Source organism: Trachurus japonicus, chromosome 19 (assembly GCF_045865225.1).
Source record: "Trachurus japonicus isolate A0001 chromosome 19, Traja_1.0".
NCBI lineage: Eukaryota > Metazoa > Chordata > Actinopteri > Carangiformes > Carangidae > Trachurus > Trachurus japonicus.
Genome location: NC_140925.1, coordinates 1,788,184 through 1,803,979, shown reverse-complemented (window position 1 = coordinate 1,803,979; position 15,796 = coordinate 1,788,184). Strand labels below are relative to the sequence as shown.

The window sequence follows — 15,796 nt, the reverse complement described above, 5'->3', positions numbered from 1 at the left end:
TTTCGTGCGTGTAATAAGAATGAAAATCCTCCAAATTATTTTAATTATAGCCTACTTAAAATAAGACTCATTGCACTGAAAAGTAGCTTGTTTTTGTTTGTTTTGTTTTTGAAGACACGTTTTATTTATTTCAAGCAGATTTTCACTTGAAATAAGTAGGAAAATCTCTATGTCGCGGTGTGATGTGGTGGTGTGGTGAGTGTGACGGTGCCGCCTCTCTCTCTCAGTCCGGCGGCTGAAGCTGGTCTGAGGATGGGACAGGACAGACGTGACTGCGTCCGGACGCAGAGCTCCATGGAGACCGTTCACAACGAGACCTGGACCCTGCAGCAGCATCAGGACCGGGACCAGGACCACCAGGACCGCTGGGACCGGATCCAGGACCGGGTCCAGGTCGGTACCGGTGGAGGAGGAGGAGGAGGAATCAGCCTGCGCGCGCTCACCGGCTGCGTCCTGTGCGCGCTCATCGTGTCCACGCTGCTGGGCAACACGCTGGTGTGCGCCGCCGTGGTCAAGTTCCGCCACCTGCGCTCCAAAGTCACCAACTCGTTCGTGATCTCGCTGGCCGTGTCCGACCTGTTCGTGGCCGTGCTCGTGATGCCGTGGAGAGCCATCACCGAGGTAACGGGCACGTGGCTGTTCGGACGCTTCTTCTGCGACACCTGGGTCGCCTTCGACATCATGTGCTCCACCGCCTCCATCCTCAACCTGTGCATCATCAGCATGGACCGCTACTGGGCCATCTCCAGCCCCTTCAGGTGGGTCACCGCTCTCTAGATACACGGTGAAGAACAAACATGCAGTCCATGCTGCATTGTCCATGCAGCACAACAGGAGGGTTAAATAGCCAATTTGGATTTAATTTTATTCATATATTAAGCCCAGTGTTTGCCCATTATTGACCACTTTTTTTTTTTTTTACGTAATCATCCACATTAAACCAAAATTATGTAATTTTATACCATTTTAAATGATGATGATAATTTCAGTTTATATGTTTGCAGTTTTATTTTATTTTTTTCAGTTTTAATTTCCTTTGTATCTTAAAAAAAACAAAAAAAAACACTTGGACAATGTAAAAATATTTAGGGCCACAGGCCATCGCACCGGGCACTGGTCCTTGCAGCTATTTGGGACCAGTGCCCGGGCAAAGCTTCAAATCTTCTGCTTCTTTCAGCCTCTATAGCTTCAGCATACTTTCCGCTACAGACTTCATTCAACTTTTAAGCTGTTCACAAACCTTTAAACTATTCAGCTATATCTTAGTTTATTGATATCTTCAACGGTTTCAGATATTTGGCAGTTTTAAAATCATTAAAATTTCTGACAAAATTCAAGTTTAACATGGGAGTCAATGGCACGGAATGTTCAGGGTTAGAGTGGGTGACATCATCAGCTAGAGTGACAGAGGGTCTAAAAATCCTCTCACACTTTTCTCTCTAACCTGTCAGCACGGCCACAAATTACACTCTGCACACATAATTTTCGCCATGTTTTGTAGACAAGCTCATCCTCGCTCTCACAATGTGCTCAAAAAACCAGAGAGACTAACAGAATTTAAATTCGGAGCCTCTGAGTGCGGCCAGTTCCCTCCCTTCCTCTCATTCAAAAGTAGGCGCTGATTTTTTGAGAAAAGCAGAAATGACCTCCTTATCTAACTTGCGACTGTGAGAAAAGTTTTTGCCCTACAAACATTTAATGCACATCACCACGCTCAAGATGGGATTTTGAACCAGTCAATCTCTACTACATTCTGATAAGAGGTACGGTTCTCTTTTTATGGGCTGTTGTTCTGGAGCTGCTCCGAGCTCAAATCTCACTGCTCCTGCTCTGTGTGTTGCTTATCTATTTTACTTTCTAAGTCCAATGCACATGTACACACACACAGAGACACACACACACACACACACACACACACACACATAGGTTTTCAGCTCACATTCATCAGCCTCTCAATGATTTTATACTTTTGATGTAACAATTCAAAGACATCTCCAACAATGTTTCTTTTTCTCATGAATTTCAGTTTGTTCTCCTAATGGAGATGTCAGGATTTGGAGCTTCTTCATAACCTGACATTTAGCCTTTCCACCTCTATAAATAGTACAGGTGGAGCCTAGGACATAGGACGCAGCTTTTAACATGTGTCAAGTCTATCTATCTATCTATCTATCTATCTATCTATCTATCTATCTATCTATCTATCTATCTATCTATCTATCTATCTATCTATCTATCTATCTATCTATCTTTTTGTTGTGTCATTGGTGTTACTTTGATTTGGAAAAACAGTTTAATGAGTATAATTTGTAGATTTTAAAGGGACAACAGGGAGTTTTGGAAAAGCGAAGTGTTTTCACACTACATTTATGAGCCTCCGCGCGCACCGTGAAATTCTTTGACCGGCGCAAGACAGACTCATGTTTGGGCCCATTAACAAGTGGTAACGTAGATTCATCCACATTAACGTGAGACTTTTTTATTGTCGCGGAATTTTTCGTTCTGCCGACGGAGAAACTCCTCGTTGTCCCTTTAAGATGCTGACTCATGCTGGCATTGAGCTAGCTTGGATACCATTTTGTGTAATTAGCCTCTTATAGAAAAATAAGGCAAAATTCTAGTTGTCCATTATAGTTGGTAACATGGTCAACATGCTAATAAATACTTCCCATTAAAGGGACAACGAGGAGTTTCTATTTGGTTCTCACATTAATGTGGATGAATCTATGTTACCACTTGTTAATGGTCCATTTTAGATAAATCTATGGTTTTGTCTCTATGGTTATTTTGTTATTATTAGTGGTGGTGGAAATGCTGGGCGAGCCGACCAGCGTTTCTTTACTTTCGGTTTCGTGGCGAGTCATGAGAATAACGCCGCCGAATCTCCGTTTATGGTGGGAACTACGACGGTATGTGATCGTCTTCAAACCTCTGACTTTAATTCTTGATGAATGAAAACATGAGTCTGTCTTGCACCGGTCGAAGAATTTCACGGTGCGCGGAGGCTCATAAATGTAGTGTGGAAACACTTCGCTTTTCCAAAACTCCTCGTTGTCCCTTTAAATTAAATTAAATTTGTGAAAACTGAATTAAAATTTTTTACTTTTTTGACTCTGAAAACCACCATATTTTGATAATGACCCACGCAGGTACGAGCGCAAGATGACGCGCCGGTTTGCCTTCCTGATGATCGGCGTGGCGTGGACGCTCTCCATCCTCATCTCCTTCATCCCCGTGCAGCTCAACTGGCACCGCGCCGACGCCGACAACCTGACCGCCGCTGCTGCCGCCGCCGCCACCGCGCACAACCCGGACGACTGCAACGCCAGCCTGAACCGGACCTACGCCATCTCCTCGTCGCTCATCAGCTTCTACATCCCCGTGCTCATCATGGTCGGCACGTACACGCGCATCTTCCGCATCGCGCAGACCCAGATCCGCCGCATCTCGTCCCTGGAGCGCGCGGCGGCGGCGAAGGGCGGCAGGCAGGCAGAGGTGGGTAGTAACGCGCTACATTTACTCCGTTACATTTACTTGAGTAACTTTTTGGATAAATTGTACTTCTAAGAGTAGTTTCAATGCAGCATACTTGTTACATTTACTCAGGGCCGGTCCCTGGCATAAACACTCTATGCGGTTGTTAAGGGCCATAGCCGTTAGGTGGGGGGCCACATGATCAGAAAGGTACCGGGGTTCATCAAGTCATTTAAACATCCTGAGGTCTGCACGTGCAGCTATGAGCTTTATATGTAATGTGAAGTCAATATTCAGCTTCTTTTATCTCACATTTGAGACATTTGGTGAAAATAGAACGGCAGAATGACAACATTTGTGCTCAAAAAGCTATTTTACAAAATGTCATTTTAGACTTGTTTTCTACACTTATCTATTACTGTATTCATATCCTATTTCAAGCACCAAAACAGTTCATTCTCATGACTGAAGGAGTGTTTTCACAAGGGATTTGACATTTTTCAAAAAGCAGACCTCAAATTTCCAGCATTTGTCCTAAATTATTTCTTTCTACAGTGTTCTAGGACAAACTGGCCTCAGTGTGCTTACAGCGGAGGTTCTAATATTTAGACATAAAACACTTGAGTATTGTTACATCTGCAAGTATCTTAAAAAGATACATTTAAGAAAATATGTAAAAGTTGAGAAAATGGCTTCAAACCTCAGAGGGCATAAACACGTCTGTATTCAGTTTTAACCAGTGATTTGGTGTTTGCGCTTAGAGTGCAGGGCCACAAACAAAAACCTTGTTTAGGGGGCCACCAACATCCTAGGGCCGGCCCTGCTTTTACTTGAGTATATTTCTTCAGAAGAAGCGGTACTTTTACTGCGTTACGTTGAGCTTCATTCCGGTCGCTACTCGCTACTTTTTCTTATAGATCTAATGTGAAAATTGTTTTGTTTTAATGAGATACTGCCAAGCCTCTGTCACATGACTGCGTTTCACCAATCAGGTGTAGCCACTCGCGACGTTTGCCTCCGTTTAACCAATCAGACAGAGCCAGGGAGTCACATGACCGCACACAAAATCTCCGCGGTAAACAGGACGGCCACTCCGCCTCAAATTTGAGAAACTGCGGCTAGTAAATGATTAGGATGACGTCAGCCCTGGTATGTCGTGGATAATGTCTGTCAAGGCAAAGATATTAAATATAAACCATCTTTGGTGAAGGTTCTCAGTCATACAGGTTATCTTATTCTTCTTCCTCCCCAGGAAGTTTAAACCCCATACACACCTGGAGACACATGACCACCCCTCCAGTTTCGGGGTGTGGTCATGTGACTTTGGTTTCACTAGAAACCAATCATAGGACCACCCACTCTGGGTTTAAATACCTGGTTCTGGCATTAGTCTCAGACAGTTCATATATCATAGATAGGCCTATGTAAGTTATTGTGGCTGAATTTGTCTTAATTTATGTTACTTTGTACAAAAAAAAGTCATTTAGGCTATTGTCTTCTTAGTTGTTAAATGTTGTTCTTTGGCAATATTTGAATTTTTTCATTGCTATTATATTTCTGTGTATTTGATTAGGCCTACATTTACGTGCTGATCATTAAGCGAACAAATCAGAGGTTACTGAGCAGTTACTAAGTACTTGAGTAGCTTTTTCACCAAGTACTTTCTACTCTTACTCAAGTAAATATTTGAATGGCTACTTTTTACTTTTACTTGAGTGATATTATTCTAAAGTAACTATACTCTTACTTGAGTACAATTTTTGGCTACTCTACCCACCACTGCGGGCAGGGGCACCGTGCGCAGAAAAACCACCGCCGCCACCGCACGTCGTCGTCGACAACGGCGCACGACGAAAGCTCGCTCAAGACGTCTTTCAAGCGGGAGACCAAAGTGCTGAAGACGCTGTCCATCATCATGGGCGTGTTCGTGTTCTGCTGGCTGCCCTTCTTCGTCCTCAACTGCGTGGTGCCGTTCTGCCAGCTGGACCGCGCCGGCGAGCCGCCGTGCGTCAGCGACACCACCTTCAGCATCTTCGTGTGGTTCGGCTGGGCCAACTCCTCGCTCAACCCCGTCATCTACGCCTTCAACGCCGACTTCCGCAAGGCCTTCTCCACCATCCTGGGCTGCAACAAGTACTGCTCCAGCTCCGCCGTGGAGACCGTGGACTTCAGCAACGAGCTCGTCTCCTACCACCACGACACCACGCTGCAGAAGGAGGCGTGTCCCGGCCCGGGCGTCGGCGCCCAGCGGACCGCCGCCGGCATGGTGGTGGCGATGATGCCCCCCCACACCGGGGCAGGAGGAGGAGCAGGAGGAGGAGGAGACATGGAGCAAGTGTCTGGTAGGGCTGGTGATGATGTGCTTTTCTCCCGATTAGATTCTTCTACGATTTTTTGGATGCCGATTCGATTTAAATTGCAATTCTACGATATTGCAGATAGTTCAACATTTTGGCAAATTGTCCCATTGCCATAATCCCTATAGTCATAGCAGTAGGTTCGTTAACCTTTAATTGTCGGTGCAAGCTATTTTTAGAACGGTGGAGCAGAGCCGTGAGCTGCTCAGAGCTACGCTACGGAGGCTCATTATGGGATTTCTTAATTGGTTTCCCTCATCAAACTCATGAAATACACAATCCAACAACTCCACAACGCTCTGGTGGACAAGTTGTGAGCTGCACATTCACCACGCTATGAGATAATAACACAACGTTACCACACAGAGTTGTTTTAGAGGGAAATTCATGCAAAACCGCTGATGCGCGTTGCCTTCAGGGACAGTTTTTCATCAAATAGTCTCTGTATTTCCCTCTAAAACAACTCTGTGTGGTAACGTTGTGTTATTATCTCATAGCGTGGTGAATGTGCAGCTCACAACTTGTCCACCAGAGCGTTGTGGAGTTGTTGGATTGCGTATTTGATGAGTTTGATGAGGGAAACCAAGAAATCCCATGAGCCTTCCATAGCGTAGCTCTGAGCAGCTCACGGCTCTGCTCCGCCGTTCTAAAAACAGCTTGCACCGACAATTAAAGGTAACGAACCTACTGCTATGACTATAGGGATTATGGCAATGGGCCAATTTGCCAAAATGTTGAACTATCCCTTTAACACCAGTGAAACAGTTGAATGATTATGATTGTCTACAGACTATTCCAGGAACCATATTTCCCCCAAAAACACACATCACATGTAAGTCAGTTTTTAAGATTTATTCAGCAGCAGTATATATGTTTACTCTCTTTTCAAAAGCCTGGACTGCATAAAAGAGGCAAAAATAAAAGAGTATAGAAAAAACAGGCTTCTGAAACCTTTCTGACAAAATGAGGTATATAGACTGAGGTAAACTGCTACATTTTAACATTTATCTGCACACAAACACTGTAGGAGCCTATAAATTACTCCAAACATACTCCATTATAAAGTGAACTTAAACCCTTTTCGAAACCTGGACCTTCTGTATGTAAAAAAGCCAACAAATGCACATTGCACAAAAAAAAAAAAAAAGATTTAAAAATCGAATATGTAAGAGAACTCCAAGAGCCATTTAAGACAATACATTGTGAGTGTCTCTTTCATGAGTAAAAGTAAGATATTTTCAATTAAAATGTCATTTTTCAACGTGGTTCTTTTTGTTGTGTCATTGGTGTTACTTTGATTTTTGAAAAAAAACAGTTTAACGAGTAAAATTTATAGATTAGATATAGATAAGCTATAGCTTGGACACCATTTTGTGTCATTAGCCTCTTATAGAAAAAAAAGACAAAATTCTAGTTGTCCATTATAGTTGGTAACATGGTCAACATGCTAATAAATAGTTCCCATTAAATTAAATTTGTGAAAACTGAATCAAAATTTTTTAACTTTTTTGACTCTGAAAATCACTGTTTTTATTTTTATTTTTTTATTTTTTTGAAAAAGAAAAAAAAGATTTAAAAATCGTCAAAAAAATATTGCGATACTTATGTGAATCGATCTTTTCTCCCGCCCCTAGTGTCGGGGGTGTCGGGGGAGTCGCGGAGCCACCGGAACCTGCTGCTGCCGGCGCTGCTGCAGTACCAGTGTGAGGCCGACATCTCTCTGGACCTGATGCCCTTCAGCTCGTCTGGACCCGCGGATCACTGCTACGTCATCCCGGGTCAGATCCAAGACCTGTGAGGAGGAGAGGGAGGGGCCGTGACCTTTGACCCTCTGTTTGACCTGAACCCCGAGCTTACTGAACTTTTTTACAGGAGTTTAAATTAAAAAAACAAAACAAGACAAAACAAAAAACACTTTGATTGTTCAATGTAAAGGATTTTCAGAAAAACCGATCTGGGTAAAAATGTTTTGTAATTTATTTCTCTTCCTCCTCTTCGTCCTTTTCCTTCTCTCCTGCCCCCTTCTCTTCCTTCTCCTCCCTCTCCTTCCTCCTCCTTCTTCTCTCCCTCCTCTTCCTCCTCATCCTCTTCTTCCTCCTTCTCTCCCTCCTCTTCCTCCTCATCCTCTTCTTCCTCCTTCTCTCCCTCCTCCTCTTCCTCCTTATCCTCTTCCTCCACTTTCTCTCCTCTTCCTCCTTATCCTCTTCCTCCTCTTTCTCTCCTCTTCCTCCTTATCCTCTTCCTCCTCTTTCTCTCCTCTTCCTCCTTATCCTCTTCCTCCTCTTCTTCTTCCTCCTTCCTCCTCCTTAATTATCTCCTCCTCTTCGTCCTTCTCCTCTTTCTCCTTCTTCTCTTCCTCCTCTTTCTCTTCTCTTCCACCTGCTCTTCCTTATCCTCTTCCTTCTTCTCCTCCTTCTCCTCCTTCTCTACCTTCTCCTTTTCCTCCTTATCCTCTTCACCCTGCTCCTCTCTGTTTGACTGTGGAGTGTTTTGGTTGTAATGTTCAACTGATGAACTGTGGATTTAACTGTTAATCACAACAGATGTGAACAAACCAGATGTTACATTTAGACTGAAACAGTCTGAGTGGATTTCAATTGCTAAAACACTAAACCCTGTTGTTTGAACCAAATTCTCAGTTGCCTGAACCCACTGATTGAATCAGTCACTCTTTAAACCATCAGCACTTTTCACCTGTTTAGACACAACTCACCACCACATTTTCATTGTGATGCACCTGTGTTGCATAATGCTGAGCACAGGTGGCAAAAGTCAAACACAAGTAAAGCACAAGTTTCACCGGTTGAACACAACAACTCAAAATTGATCACACTTGTGTCCAATGATGTGAGGGCACATATACTGTAGCTAGTTCAGGATGAAGTCCTGTGGCCTGATCCAGTACAGAGAAATGATGCTGTGGCTGAGTTGTGCACTTCTCATTTCTATATTTTTGTACTTTATTTTTATGTAGGCTTACTGTATACAAGTGCTAAATGCACAAGATTTCTGGTTTTTGTGCTTTTTTTTTTTTTTTTTACAGTACTATGTACAAGTGCAAAATGCACAGGTGTTTTGTTTTGCAAGAGGAGAAGATGAGAGACGACAGGGTGAAGGAAGAGAGGATGAGGGAGGGAGGGATGAACTGGGAAGAAAAAAGAAGAAGGAAGGAAAAGGGGATGAAATGGATGTGGAGAGGGAGGGAGGAGGGTGAAAGAAAGGGAAGGAGAGAAGTGCTACAGTGTAAATGCACAGGTTTTTAGTTTTGCAACATGCATTTAGCTACAGTGAACGATAAACATTTATTTCTACAGCTTCATTGTGTTTTCTATTTTTCTATGTAGTGTTTAGTGACTGGCTCAGTAGTGTTTTTAATTTTGATTTGACAACATAGTTCAGTTTTGGGCACAGATTGAACTGTTTTGAGGTGAAAGTTTGGTTTTGCAAGAAGAATCTGAGGTTTTGTGAATGTAGCTTGAAAATTGGGGTTTGTGTTCACAGTTTAGAGAAAATGAGAGCAGCTTTCGAGAAATGTGTCTTAGCAATCGAGAAAAACTGTAATAAACTGTAAACAGTGTCAGTTAAATAAAACAACCTGTGATTGACCTATTGAAGACGAGATTATTGATCTGATTGAGGACAGCTTCACCAGATCAATGTGACGTTGTCCTGTCAGACAGAAACAACTTCATCCTCCTGTATCAAAGACAAACAGAATAAACATGGGAGTAGAAGCACAGCCCGTGCTTTTCCTTTGATTAGACACATTTCTTATGGTTTTATATATTCCTCTTTATATTTCCACGCTTGTAATAAAACTGATGGAGACAATTCATTCCGCACGTGTTTCGAATAAAGTCTGATTCTCCCCACCGGACGAAGCTCTTTCCTCTCTTTGTTTGCATTTATTTACATTTTTTGGCACAATGAAGAGGAGCTGAGACAGTTAAAACATCAGAGCATCACCGAGACACTGAGGGAAACCAACAACAAGAAGGTACTGATGGAGTTCTGTATCGAAGAGGAGCCACAGGGGAGATGTCTGGTCAAAGGTGAGATGTTTGGTCACAGGTGAGACTTTAAAGGGATAGTTCACCCAAAATTGAAATTTCACTCATTATCTACTCACCCTCATGTTGACTAAGGGCTGGGAGAAGTTTCAGAGTCCTCCGTGGCTTCTCTGAGTTACAGGGGGTCTCGGCGTAGCAGTTCGTCCAAATTTGACGAACCGGGAAGAGGAGCTTCGAGGAGCTTCCGCTACAAACAAGCTTAAAAAATAGACTTATTTAATTTTTTTCGGGACAATTTTGCATTTTGGGGTTTCAATACAAGACGGACATTACATATGAGCAGCATGGAGTTGTTTGTCTTTTTGTTATGAAGACAGTTGGTATCCATTTGCAACCGTCATATGGACATGCACTGCTACGCCGAGACCCCCTGTAACTCAGAGAAGCCACGGAGGACTCTGAAACTTCTCCCAGCCCTTAGTCCACATGAGGGGAGGAGATAATGAGTGACATTTCAATTTTGGGTGAACTATCCCTTTAAGTCAAAGGTGAGAAGTCTGGTCACAGGTGAGACGTTTGGTCAAAAGTGAGAGCTGCACAGTTTGTAGTTTGTAGCAGCAGTGACATTTTGATGCGCAGCCTTTTGATGTGTTCAGGTTCACTCGGTCATTGTGCTGCAGCCTCACACTCCAGCTGCCTTTGATATGTTAAAGACGACCAATCGGACGAGGATGGTAATTAATAACAATTACATCATTAGTTCCAGTGTCTAATTGGCCCTTCAGCTAATTGCGGGCTGCTTCTATCCGAGTGGCTCGGAGCCAGATTAACCATGAAAACAGACCCGGTGCCGCTCCGCGTTTTTTGAGTCCGGTCGTGTAGTGAAGGTCCAGAGGTGACATCGTTACTCTGTGGTCCGGTTCTCTCCTGGATTCTTCAGCAGCATTGGTTTCCTTCTGCTACGATCAACGACCGACACCGAACCGGACCGGCGGTTACGCCTCCATCTCTTGTTGCTAGGAGACTGTAGAGGACAGGCAGGCGGCCATGTTGGAAGTCATGAGAACAAAAGCAAACATTAAAATGATCAGAGCTGAGAGCATGTGAGTGCTCAGAGACAGAACATCTCAACAACAATGACCGGGCCGACAGATCCAGATGTTGATCCAGATGTTCATGTTCTCCAGAGGAGGAATGACTGAGTGTGGGACAAAGTAATCAATTAAGATCAAACAGTGAGTGCTTAACTAATCTTCATTTTAACATATTCTGATACTTTTCAAAGCAAAAACATTGAACCATGATCATATGTAACTACAGCTCTGGAAAAAATGAGAGACCACTTTCACAAATGTTTCTTTAAAAGCATCATGTACAGCACTTATTCCATTCCCGTTTTTTCTTAAAAAAATAAAAAATACCAACACAAACACAACTCATTCTACCCAATGAGACACTGGTGAGGTCATCACCTGAATCACATAGGAAGATTATAAAAACCACTGCTGGGATTAAACATTGACATTGTTCCACAAAAACCTTATTTCTAGATTCTTCTTAAGTAAAAATGTGTGTTGTGTTGTTTAGGAATTAATATAAACATGTTTTATTTGCATTATTATTATTCAAGGTCTGAAGACTTGAAATTTATTGATATTTTGAGAAGTTGCCATTTTCTGCCAGTGAATGCTGTAAATTATAATATTTTTATTTTTATTTTGGGAGAAATGTTGTCAGTAGTTTACAAAATAAAACAAACATGTTAATTTTACTCAAACACATAGCTATAAATAGTAAAACCTGAGAAACTCATCATTTTGAAGTGGTCTCTACTTTTTTTCCGTGGCTGTATATACTATGTAACTTTATATCCAATGCTGAAGGGGAGTTGGTCCAGATGTGGAAGTACAGCATCTGTCCACTCTGCTGTCCAGTGTAAACTGATCCAGCAGGTGAAACACACAACATGTGGCTTGGTGTATTTACCTCAACACGTCTCTCCGTGTCAGTGCAGTGAGTTTCTGCTGAGGAGAGGAGCAGGAGAACGCCAGAGGAGGAGAGGACAAACAATCGTCTCTCTGCTGCCTGCAGCACAATCGGCCTTTACTTCTTCTCCCTGACATCAAAGTGTGAGAGTGTCAGACACAGCTCTCCTGTTTGTTGTCTGTTCTGCTCTCTGACGTTTGACCTCGCTGCAGCAGCCACGCTCCCACACGTGGAACAAAAGCTTCAAACGCTGTGAAGCTGCGAGTCGACGGGAGAAAAAACACCACACATGTGATTTAATGCAGATTTCATGTGACGCACAAGTGGACAACTGTTACACCCCCCCCCCCCTTCAGAGGATCAGTCAGTGCTGAGATACAGGATCTAATGACACGACTACAAGTGCCATGGGAAGGTCAGGTCTAAGTGTTGTATAGCTCCAGTCTCTTATATATGTTTAGAGATGCTTGTTTTAAACATCAGCTTCATCACACTCCACTAACATTACCTATTTTACACTTTAAATGCTGTCAGACCAAAGAGCAGGAAAAGGAATTTTATATTTAGTTTAATATAGTATCAACATTGACAGGTTGTATTAACAATGGATTCAATCCAATGGTAAACACAGACCAGTGATTTTAAAATCATATCAATTTAGCAAGTATCTTAAAAGAATATGTATTTGAAGGATTTTTATTTTTTAACAACAAAACAAAGACTTTTCCAACTTCGACAACACTTTAGACGTACCTGTCCTAAGATAAAGACTTTAACATAAGGGAGGAGGGGGTTCTGAATGAAGATAACATCAGGTTCCCTTCTCATTTTGCTATAAAAAAACTTGGTCCTTTCTACACTGTGGACAAATACAAACACACATGTAAACATAAAGACGGACAATATTTGTGCATTGCAGATATGTAGAAGTAAAAAATAAATACTAATAGAGGCAAGTTAAAACATGAATTGGGTGAATCAGGTTAGAAAGAAATATCGATGCCGAACATGAACGCACCCTCATGCTCCGCCAACAGACTGGGCCTGATTGGGCCCCAGGTGCTGCTAATGAGTGTAATTAGAGCAGAGGCCACGAGAAGCAGCAGTATAAAACCAAAGAAGCTCCACTCAGCAAACAGACCAGACTGTCAGTCTCCACTATTCACTGGCTGCTGAAGACAAACTGCTGAAACTCCACTGCAATGTCAGAGTCAAACATGGCACCTGGACTGGCTTTGAGGTAAGAGGAACTGTTTTTGTGTTTTCAGTTCAGTTCCAGCTCAATTTTACATTTAGGAGCAAAAATAAACATCTCTCACTATTTCAGGGTTTCTTGGATCTGTCTGCTGTTGAGCTGTGCTGCTGCTTTTCCTGCAACAAAAGGAGGTATACTAATTTCTTCACTTTAAAAATTGTTGTGCTTTTAGGACTTTAAACAATGCAAATGCATAAGTAACTTGAATTTCATAGTCAATACATCTTCAGATGTATTTTGGTAAATTTCTGCAGCTCCTAAATCACTTAACATGCCACCAACTCTAGAGTTGCAAACTGAGAAACAATCAAAATGCTGTTGGATGATGTTTTGATGCTCTCCATGACAACCGAAGCTTATTCTTGACTCTCCCATCCTGTCCAGACTATAAATATCCCTACATGGGTACCTGGAGCAACAGTGGCAGTTCTGGCTCATCACACTCTCCTTCTGGAGGTTCTCATCCTCTCATGATGCCCCTGTCCCAGGCCCCTGTCCAGGCCCCTGTCCAGGCCCCAGCCCAGGCCCCAGCCCAGGCCCCAGCCCAGGCCCCAGCCCAGGCCCCAGCCCAGGCCCCAGCCCAGGCCCCAGCCCAGGCCCCAGCCCAGAAGGCTCCCAGCTTCCCTCCTGTGCAGCCTCAGCCTGTTGGTGCTTGGGCTTCAACCTCCAGGTTTGCACCTTCTCATGGCAATGCTCCAGTCCTCCATATGGGTGATGGCCCCATGCCTTACAGAGGTGGCTCCAGTGCAGGCTACCCAGCTGTCCATATGGGTGATGGTCCCATGCCTTACAGAGGTGGATCCAGTGCAGGCTCCCCAGCCCTCCATATGGGTGATGGTCCCATGCCTTACAGAGGTGGCTCCAGTGCAGGCTCCCCAGTCCTCCATATGGGTGATGGTCCCATGCTTTACAGAGGTGGCTCCAGTGCAGGCTACCCAGCCCCCAGGAATGTCGATGGTCCCATGCCTTATGGCGGTCCTACACCAGATGCATCTTTGAGGCCTGCACAGCCTGCAGGAGAAGCCTACGTCTCAGCCCCTGGCTTTTTACCCCTTCCACCTCGTCCTTTCCCTGAATTCAGGTGGGAAGCAGTACCTGAGACCCCAAGTGAGACCCTAAGTGAGACCCCGAGTGAGACTTCTCCTCTGGTGCTGCCCTCAACCTACATCATTCAGACCAGAAATGGCTTCCAGCGTGCACGAGACTTCTACTCCCACATGCAGTATTCTCCAGAGTACCTTCCTCCACCCATTGACCCACCCACTGTGAACAATGCTCCAAGCAAGATGCCAAGCAACACTCCAAGCAACACTCCAAGCAAGCTTCCACTATCTGGGGCCAAAGGGACAAAGTTTTACAGAGGTAATGTCAAATTCAAGTCTGAGCTGCTTTTCTTTTTTCTCAACAGTGAATCTTGAGCACGATTAACATTATCCCTTCTCATTGTCTTGCAGGGTAAATCTGGGACTGATCTTCAGTCTGGTCAAACTAGTTCCACATGTGATGTGTAAAAGTGTTCAATAAAAACTAAAAATCAATATTTGTTGGCTCTTTGAACTTTGTTTGACTGCACTTCAACTTTTCAGCACACTTGTGCTCTGGTTCCAACTGCCTCAGTGTTCACAGGGCTGTACCTTCTGTCAAATGTCTAGAAACTTGAGATGAAGTCAAAGACCGTGATCTGCAGTGCTAATTCTGGGTCTCAAAACACTTTTCAGTGTTCAATTTCTCTCTTGACAAAATTTTTAGCTCATCATTCCCGGGACTTTCCTCAGTCAATGTGAGGGTAAGGGCAGAGGAAACCAATGGGCTATACAACTGAAACTGCCTTGAGCTTGTTAACAAATGCATACCGCTGCCCTGAGTGTGGCTGAGCCAAAGAAATCTGATGGTGTTAGTAATTCATAACAGACTGCAGTGGCTCCAATTTACCACTATGGCTTTTAGTGTTAAATGACACTGGAATAAGCATGAGTTCATTTGCCCTCCATGTTTTTTTTGTTTTTACAGCCATTACTGTGAAAATTCTGATCATTCACGACCACAGACACCTTCGTACAGTCACTTCACTTTAAAAACACAACCTCTGCAGGGTGGATGATCAGAAACCTCATCAGGTGACACGATGAGACAGGCCAAAGAGAGTCTCTGTTCTTCCTCTGTGAGACGCTGGACAACCTCCAGTTAAATTTACCTATGACATCATGGGTTCCCTTCTCATTTTGCCATACAGACCATAATCCATTTTACACTGTGGCCAAATACCGTAAGCCTGGGCTTTTATGTGCTTTCACTGCCAAACTGATATACTATATTGTAAAAATTATATTTGAGACAGGCGTCTATATGGGACTGGCTTTTATTTAATTTTCAACAAATCTTATGCTCAGATAAGATGGGGAAATACTGTCAAATCATTCTTCTTACTGTTTAAAAAAGAAATACTCGGATTCAGAGCAGCATTCATTTAGAAATGAAACCTCTACATAAATGCGTGCTCTGGCCAAACAGTATAGGCTCTTTCCTCGGGTCAGTCGGCGTCCTCAACTGACTAGACCGGCCCGAACAACACGATGGGACGCGCCGGGTTAGGGTCGAAAACATGTAGCCCACTCAAGTCAGGTCGGACCATGGGGTTCCTTTTTTTTTGGTTACGCTTGAGCCAAGAATTAGTGATCGTGAGTACGGCCACATTAGGTCCGGGGTTTAGCACC

The 15,796-nt window shown here is 43.5% G+C and overlaps 2 protein-coding genes across 8 annotated transcripts; both read left to right on the top strand.

Moving 5' to 3' along the window:
* Window positions 1–432: 432 nt before the first annotated feature.
* Window positions 433–7,683, top strand: LOC146967112 (D(5)-like dopamine receptor). Of its 2 annotated transcripts, XM_085760872.1 has the most exons (5): window positions 433–758; window positions 3,150–3,468; window positions 5,264–5,811; window positions 7,402–7,412; window positions 7,466–7,683. In XM_085760872.1, the coding sequence occupies exons 1-5, from the start codon at window positions 598–600 to the stop codon at window positions 7,627–7,629; spliced, it is 1,203 nt and encodes a 400-aa protein (XP_085616998.1). In that variant the 5' UTR covers window positions 433–597; the 3' UTR covers window positions 7,630–7,683. The 2 variants fall into 2 exon arrangements, with proteins under 2 accessions (XP_085616998.1, XP_085616997.1); XM_085760871.1 differs by lacking the exon at window positions 7,402–7,412 and having other exon boundaries at window positions 5,264–5,825.
* Window positions 7,684–12,927: 5,244 nt separating this feature from the next.
* On the top strand, window positions 12,928–14,618 carry LOC146967111 (uncharacterized). 6 transcript variants are annotated; one of them, XM_085761663.1, is made up of 5 exons: window positions 12,928–13,067; window positions 13,155–13,213; window positions 13,467–13,817; window positions 13,998–14,444; window positions 14,537–14,618. In XM_085761663.1, exons 1-5 carry the CDS (start codon window positions 13,030–13,032, stop codon window positions 14,539–14,541), a joined length of 900 nt encoding a protein of 299 aa, XP_085617789.1. In that variant the 5' UTR covers window positions 12,928–13,029; the 3' UTR covers window positions 14,542–14,618. The 6 variants fall into 6 exon arrangements, with proteins under 6 accessions (XP_085617789.1, XP_085617788.1, XP_085617786.1 ...); XM_085761662.1 differs by having other exon boundaries at window positions 13,938–14,444; XM_085761660.1 differs by having other exon boundaries at window positions 13,878–14,444.
* The last annotated feature ends 1,178 nt before the right edge of the window (window positions 14,619–15,796 follow it).

Bases quoted from the DNA above. Each gene is read 5' to 3' on its own strand.
- LOC146967112 (XM_085760871.1), top strand. From the start codon at position 598: ATGCCGTGGAGAGCCATCACCGAGGTAACGGGCACGTGGCTGTTCGGA. The intron at 3,469-5,263 runs GCGGCGAAGGGC...CACTGCGGGCAG, and splicing joins CGTCCCTGGAGCGCGCGGCG to GGGCACCGTGCGCAGAAAAA. The intron at 5,826-7,465 runs GTGATGATGTGC...TCCCGCCCCTAG, and splicing joins GCAAGTGTCTGGTAGGGCTG to TGTCGGGGGTGTCGGGGGAG.
- LOC146967111 (XM_085761658.1), top strand. From the start codon at position 13,030: ATGTCAGAGTCAAACATGGCACCTGGACTGGCTTTGAG. The intron at 13,068-13,154 runs GTAAGAGGAACT...TCACTATTTCAG, and splicing joins GCACCTGGACTGGCTTTGAG to GGTTTCTTGGATCTGTCTGC. The intron at 13,214-13,466 runs GTATACTAATTT...CATCCTGTCCAG, and splicing joins TTTTCCTGCAACAAAAGGAG to ACTATAAATATCCCTACATG.